At 41.3% G+C, this 7,347-nt stretch overlaps 1 protein-coding gene across 2 annotated transcripts in view; it reads right to left on the minus strand.

Annotated features, from left to right (window-relative positions):
* The window catches only part of LOC579892 (proteasome maturation protein), a 52,670-nt gene extending 45,761 nt beyond the window's left edge, over positions 1–6,909 (minus strand). The window contains exon 1 of one of the 2 annotated variants that reach the window (XM_030980263.1): positions 6,906–6,909. In XM_030980263.1, the coding sequence (XP_030836123.1) occupies positions 6,906–6,908 (3 nt within the window). In that variant the 5' untranslated portion in view covers position 6,909. Of the gene's footprint in view, positions 1–6,828; positions 6,861–6,905 lie in introns of those variants that run through there. The other variant, XM_779984.5, reaches the window with a different exon arrangement.
* Positions 6,910–7,347: the final 438 nt, after the last annotated feature.

The raw sequence follows: 7,347 nt of genomic DNA on the forward strand, positions 1-7,347 counted from the left end.
AGCTTCCAGTATTATCATTACCTAGTCACTGGATAGAATTACTAATATTCTAGAAAATTAGAGTACACATTCTCCAATCCCTGGGGAGCATTCCAGTGAGTCCCCTTTTTACAGGCTCGCACATGCTAATCCAACCTCAACGACAATGCATCCTACCGGGAACCCAATTAACAACTGGGTGGAGAGGAGCAATGTAGATAAAAATGCCTCGTTCTAGGATATGAGTAACGTGCCAGGGCTCAAACCCACAACCTTTTGCATTTCCAGTAAAGTGATTTATAACCACTAGACTAGGGCACTTCATATCATTTTGTTGAGTATCTCCTTTACACAGATATCTAATGAAATCAAAGGAGTACTGTTTTTCCTTTCTTATATTTAGCTTCAAAGCTCAATGCTACATTAAGCAAAGTAATATAGGAAGATTCCATTCTTTAAGTGAGTAATACACACATTTTCAAGTGTCTCCATAGTTGTCTGCATGGTTGTGTTAACAACAAAAATGCATTTTTGTTAATAGTTTTGTTTGATGAATTAAATAATGTCAATAATCTATGAAACTCTTGATTTCTATAGACATAGGAATCTCAGTTGGTGAATTTGTTTCACAAGCACATATTTTTACATTGTTGTAGAAAACCAATATTCATTTATAAATAAAAATGATGACATTTCACAATACATGAAAAATGTATCAAGTTCAGGTCTTACTAAAGGTATTAAAAGAAACTAGTTAAATCAGAACTGATTTTTAATATTTACTAACATGTATCTACCTATTATTGCCTACTCCTCTAGACAAAGCAAACCATCGAGAATATAAAAGTCACAAATATGGATACCCCCCCCCCCCCCCCCCCCTGGAACCCTGCTATCCTCTACCTCACGCCCGGAACGCACACGCATTGATCATCCTCTCACAAGAAGCCCATGACCAAACTTGGAACATGTTGTCAGTCAAGGAGAGGGGATGAAGGATGGGACATACATGTAGGTAGATACACATATAGATTTATATAGTAAATAATAAAATCAGTTCTGATTTAACTAATTTACTACAATAAATCACTAAATCTACCTATTATTGCTTAGACCAACACAGATGAAAGCGAAGGGCGTGTCCCACCAAGGAGGTTAGCAGGAGGACCAAGAAAGATGTTGCCCCAAGCAATGTTGCCGTAGCAAACAATTCTTCATCTGCCAAAATATCCTTAAGGTAAACGGCTTTGAAGGAAGCATGAGAACGCCAGAGGGCAGTTTAGCAGTGTCGAACAAGTCGCATCTTGAAAGAGAGCCTAGTGGATACCAATACCCCTGGCATTCATGAGCCTACAGCTTGCCACCAGATAAATGGGTCCCAGGACCCGCAGACTGGGTGTCTTCGACGATCCATCTAAAGATGGATTCCTAAGAAGACGAACAAAGGGCTCACGGGAATAAGAAAGAGTTGATGGTCTCTGTGGCAAGTCTTGGTTATGTTCAGATAATAAACTAACGTCTATCGGAGACTAAATCTTACCTATAGATGAAAGACCTCAAGACGGAGTTGTGGACAACTCTCAAACACTCCCTACGACTCCGGACTAAAACCAAATGGCTTTCGCTGAGAGCCCCGAAGGTCTAGCGACATTCCCGAGAACGACCACGCGGTCCAATGAAGAACCGCCAGACGAGGGTGGAGGGTTTCCGGTACGTAATTGCACTCCTTTGGGCACATGTAGGGCGAATAAAAGCCCTCATGCCTGGTCCTTCGAGATTTCCCCAGAGGCCTGGGAACTTGAGAAGGGCGGGGGAAGGCGAAACCCCGACAATCTCCAAAAGGGGAGAGAGATGGTATTTAGTGACTGAGCTTCCGGAACCTGAGCTCGAGGGCAGTGACTCGGTAGAAGAAGCAAAACGATCAGTCTCTAGTGGGGCCCAAGCCGATACCACAGAGGACCCAAGATCTCTGGGAGGAAGAAACCACTCCAAAGCGAGACCCTTGCCTCGGGAGAGGAAATCTGCAATCAGATTGTCCTACAGAGAATATGCATGTATTAAAATTCTCGGGACGAAGCCGGACAGTGCGAGCCAGCAAGGGATCGTCAGAATTGACAGAACAATGCCAACGTCGATCTCAGAACGTTGATGTGCAGGAGCACGTTCAGATGTTCCCCGGTCCCAGAGTCTAACCTGCTTTGGCAATGATTTTGGCATCTGTCATGAGAGAGACCAAGGCAGGCGAAGTGCAGGGTGGCATATCACTGGGCCAGAAGTGCAGGGTGGCATATCACTGGGCCAGAAGTGCACTGCTCATTCAAGGAATAAGAGGAGGAATGAACTCTCACGGAACGGGCATCCGAGCCTAGTCCCAAAAAGCGAAAGTCGGAGGCTGCGTTTCCAAGGGAAGGCGGCAAGTGCGGCAAGCGCTGGACAGAACCTCCAGAGATTGAGAGAGACCACAGGCGACACTCTGCTGCTCCCATTAGGACCCCGCAGACCAGCGATTGGACTTAAAAATCTTATCTGACAGCCTCGGGTGAAACTTTATCGCTTATGACAAGAGGAGGTCCCTCAGGACCAGCGAGTCTTAGGCAGAATACTCTAGCTGGTTTTAACTCCTTAAAGGGACTGACAAGCTCGCCGAGACGTGCGAAGAGGCGTAGATCAAGTCTCCCCTTCAGACAACACTGGCGTCGTCGCTGCAGCAGGCAAGGCCTTGCTCCGACATTTCAGCAGCAGCGATGGACTCTGATTACCCTCAGGGTTAGCTGGGGAAACGTGTTCGAGAGATATTGCGTAAGAGAAGCCCGCGTATCAATCCCAAAGGACTGGTCAGCAGCAGGACTTAGCTCCACTGAGAGCCAATCATACATGTAAATGCCGAAGTCAACTGCGAGATAGGGTTCCAGACAGGCTCGCGGCACGGGGAAAACCAAACCCCAGAGGGGAAGGGGGAATCCCGATCCAGCTGCCAACTCCTTACTTGGAGAACTAGCAAGGGTAGTGGGAGATGGGAGCGTAGCCACCATCACTGGGCAAAAGGCCCGGGGAGAAAGGCTAGCTACAGCACAGAGCCTCTCATTGGTCGAGCTTGGCAAGACGGGTCCTGAAACTATATCAGGTGTCGGATTACACTAGACAAGGGTAACTGGGTCCAGTCAGGACACACCCAGCGGAACGCTCCAGCTAACTTGAAAGACCATGTGTGGGGCAAAAACTGAAAGGATGATCGCTCTGCAAATTTTCTATCAATATTTATTGCCTAACGAAAATGCGACTGAGGTAAAACACTGAACCTAGAGTGTTAGAAAAAAAAAGGAACAGTAATTTGATAGCAAAAAGGTACCAGAACGCGCCAAGAGTGAAAAACTCTGAAATTCGGTGCACAGTAACTTAGCTGTAAGCAGTCAAGAAGGCTGCGAGAAAGAGAGAGCATGATTTTGTGCGTGAGCTAGAGTATAGCGGGTTCCAGGGGAGGGGGTAACCACATTTGTGACTTTTATGTTCTCGATGGTCTGCTTTGTCTAGAGGACTTGAGCAATAATAGGTAGATACATTGATTTATTGTGGAAAATAAAGGTTTAAACAAATTGTATAACTTTTTCTACACAAAACAAATGGAAGGAAAAAAATATATTGCTCCAAAGGCATGACGAGTTTTAAATCACTGCACGATCGCCACTCTGTTAGCAGCATTTTGACAAAGAACAATTACAAAATAATGGACATGCAGTGGGATTTGCTAAGTTTTTCTTCTGGAAGAATCATGGACTTGTAAAATATCCAAGGAAGTCAGTAGCATCATCAAGCGAGGAATCTAGAAATAGCTTTTGGATACGTATATTGCCCATTCATAATAAATAAAATGTGCACGCTCCTCATATGCCGCGCATACACCCGAGTCTTGTTAGTGGCTCAAAATTAATTTCAATAGTCGAACATCCGTGTATGTGCTTTATGCTCGACTGGTCTCAGCCTTATTTGCCAAAAGAAGGGCCCTTCTGATTGGCTATCGCTGACTGACATTTTGCTCAACGTTACAACATATTTGCGCGAGGAGAAAGCTTGCGATTTTCTGTTTGATCTGATACCAAACTCATATTCCAGTCAAACCTTGATTTTTGTACAATTTTTTCAGCACCCTTAAAAAATTAGTTATTTTATTTAAGTTTAAGCCTTTCATAATTTTGAAAAATTCCCCTTTTTGTAATTTTTAAGGTACAAACTGGGCAAGTTGTACTAAAATGTTTGTTGATTTATCTATTGTATAAGTTATGTGTGAAGTGCATCATCTGTATAAGCATGACATGTCAGTGTGTGTGTTTGGTATGGTTTTGCATGGTCAATGATGTCATTGCGCTCTCTGCTTAAGTGGGCCCTCTCTCACTTAAAGAGGCACGTTCCCGCCAGTGTAGTTATCGCTGCTGAAGTCATTGCCATCTTGGTTCCGAAGATCTACTTCTAATTTGCATACAGCTGTCAATCAAAGTACGCGCGGCCTGGCCTGCCTTCGCCAAGCCAGCTGATCGCTGCCGATCTTGAGGTCACGAAAGTGGGTGGAAACAGCAGCCGAATCTTAGAGCCGAACTGCGATTGGTATTATAATCGGCATCGTGCGGGCATTCGGAACATGCCATCTGCATACGAGCCGTATTCTGTTGGTGTCAATAGGCAGCTAGCACCTTCCGCCAGCGGGTGCGTATTTTGAATGCTCTCTGGAGTACGGGGAACATGCCCCTTTAAGTCAAAAGCGCTCGAGCGATCAGCCAATGCATGTGAGTGCATTACTTGGCATTAAAGGTACTATGTCCCTTTTGCAGCCAACCTCAAATGCTGTAGAACTTTGCAGGAATTATGAATATGTCATGTATGTCCTATCTGTGAAATTTAAACGTTAGCAGTGTCCTCATATTCAAATTATGCAAGGAAACCCGTTTACTTGCTAGACTTCACTGTCAGACACTATTGAGTGTCTGACTGGATTTTTTTTCTTCTTTGGTAATAACATACATGAAAAGAGTTGTAATGGGTACATGAGCATTTGTCTACATCAATAACCCACTTCTTGTGATGGCCAAGATTAAACTGATTGAATCTTTGCGCAGCATAAAACGTATGACCATTCGGTACAATTGTCTGAAAATCAAGACTATTACTTTTGGGCTCTATAGCCCTAAAGTCGATTTGACAACTAATGGTCATTATTTTCCCACTTGAAAACATTTTCAAGCCCCACCTTTTTTAGGAAAGTTCTAAATAAGTATTATCTTTCAAATGCAGTTGGAATTTAACTTTTTCATTTTTTTGGCCTGCAAATGGGACATAGTCCCTTTAACTTAGCTCACAGTGCAGCTATTATTAGGGTGTCTGGCGGATTTTTCAATCTTCAATTTGGGATTGTTTTTCAACATTGTTTTTTTTTTTTAAATAAAAAATGTAATCAGAATAATACATTTCAAATTTCAAGACTCACCAATGTTTCTATCAAAAGATACAGCCCCTTCAAAACTCTGCAATATTCATAGCTTTTGGGTCAGACTCGACGAAAAAGACGTAAATGCAGATTTATGTTGTTTTGCTAAATTTAGCCGAACAGCTCCATCGCGCAATATGCAAGCGTATGCATAGCGTACGCATGTTGCTAAGCTGAATGCGCAAAACCTGAGCACGTTGTCTCCCCGATATCGCTTTTGACTAAAATGTGTATTCACTTCCGGGTTTGGGAGCGCGATCTGCTAGCCATACCTTCATTCAATAAAACGTGCACTTCCGGGTTTCATTTATACGCGATCCGAATGCATATTTATTAAGGCTGCGACGGGTAGTCGAATGCCCGAGTACCCGCACGATTTCTTGTACCCGAATATTCGGGTCCAGATTTCTGTTTGGACTTGGAGGAAAATGGATTATTCTGCCATCTTTGGTTTTTAAAACAGCATTGTTTACTGTTATTATTCTTATTAAAACGGCGCCTTCAACTGCAACTCAAAGTAAAGTTGCATGCGTTTTCAGCGAGGGACCTGAAAAACTGCCGAGTGGTATGGTAGTGGCAAAAAAATCAAAAAAATCAAAAAATCAAAAAATTCAAAAGAAAATCAAAAATATTCAAAAAAAATCAAAAAAATTCAAAAAATTCAAAAAAATTATAAAAAAACATGGCGTCCGAATATTCAAGTATTCGCCTGTGAGCCTGGGAGTGTACTCGGGTACCTCATTACACTGTTGTGCACAGCCCTAATATTTATGTGCAGTTGTTACGCGATTTTACCATGGTTTGGACCGAGCGGAGCGCATTGAAGTAAAGTTCTATGTGATGGGCATATGGGCTCTCTCTCTCACCATCCTCTCCCCTTCTCCCTCTCTCTGTTTATAAAACATCTGATCATCTGCAAATTTGCAGCTCAACTTCATTTTCAAGCTTGCCTTGCATTCGCAATTCAATTTCAAATGAAAACTAGATCTAGGATACCAATATCTTTCCAATAAGTCTAGCTGTTAAATTCAATCTTCCCCATGTCTAATTCATTCTTTAAAACAAAATTCATCCATTAAACAAATTAAGTATCTGCAGCAGCCAACGGCACGCGTACGCGTTTGGTTGAATTAACAATAACAGACGAACAGATTTTACTCACATTAAAATGAATATGACGGGACTACAATGATAAATCTACAGAAATGAACGTTAGCTTTTCACACCGAAAACCGATAATTTTCTAGTAAATCCATAGCTCAATAGCAGTAAAATACCTCAAACAACACAAATAATGCATTCATGCACAATTGAATTGCACACAAGTTTATTACATCTATCACAATAAAAACTAAAAATTCTCCCGTGCTTACCATGTTTGCTGCCATTTTGCTTAGTAATGATACATTGCGCATGCGCAAATAATCACTGCAAAGGTTATTATTTGTACCATGTTTGCTTGTTTTTATTCTATTTTGTTCTAGAAATTATTCTAATCTAAACATTATTTATATCTAAACTTCAAAAGGCATGATACGATTCGACTTATTAACACGTTCTGATGTCAATGACTATACAAACATAATGCCGCTTTACTTTTTTATTTTATATATAGTCTAAGGTGTTTTATTTTCTCAATACCAGAGTGTAATACATTATTATCAAAGTCATGCAATTTACAGGTACATCATACTGACTTGACATCACATTCAGAATAATCAAAATACAATTCAAAATTATAATTCTTAATTAAGATCAATTGCTAAACAAAACAACTCTTTCATACGTTTCCTTATTCGTTTAAAACAATAATAGTAATAATAATATTTCATGTTCATTTTTTTTTTCTTTAAAAAACGCTTTACCTATTGAAGTGAACAAAGTAAATAAAA

The sequence above is a fragment of the Strongylocentrotus purpuratus genome, unplaced genomic scaffold (genome assembly GCF_000002235.5).
Source record: "Strongylocentrotus purpuratus isolate Spur 01 unplaced genomic scaffold, Spur_5.0 spur5_scaffold_11, whole genome shotgun sequence".
Classification (NCBI taxonomy): Eukaryota; Metazoa; Echinodermata; class Echinoidea; order Camarodonta; family Strongylocentrotidae; genus Strongylocentrotus; species Strongylocentrotus purpuratus.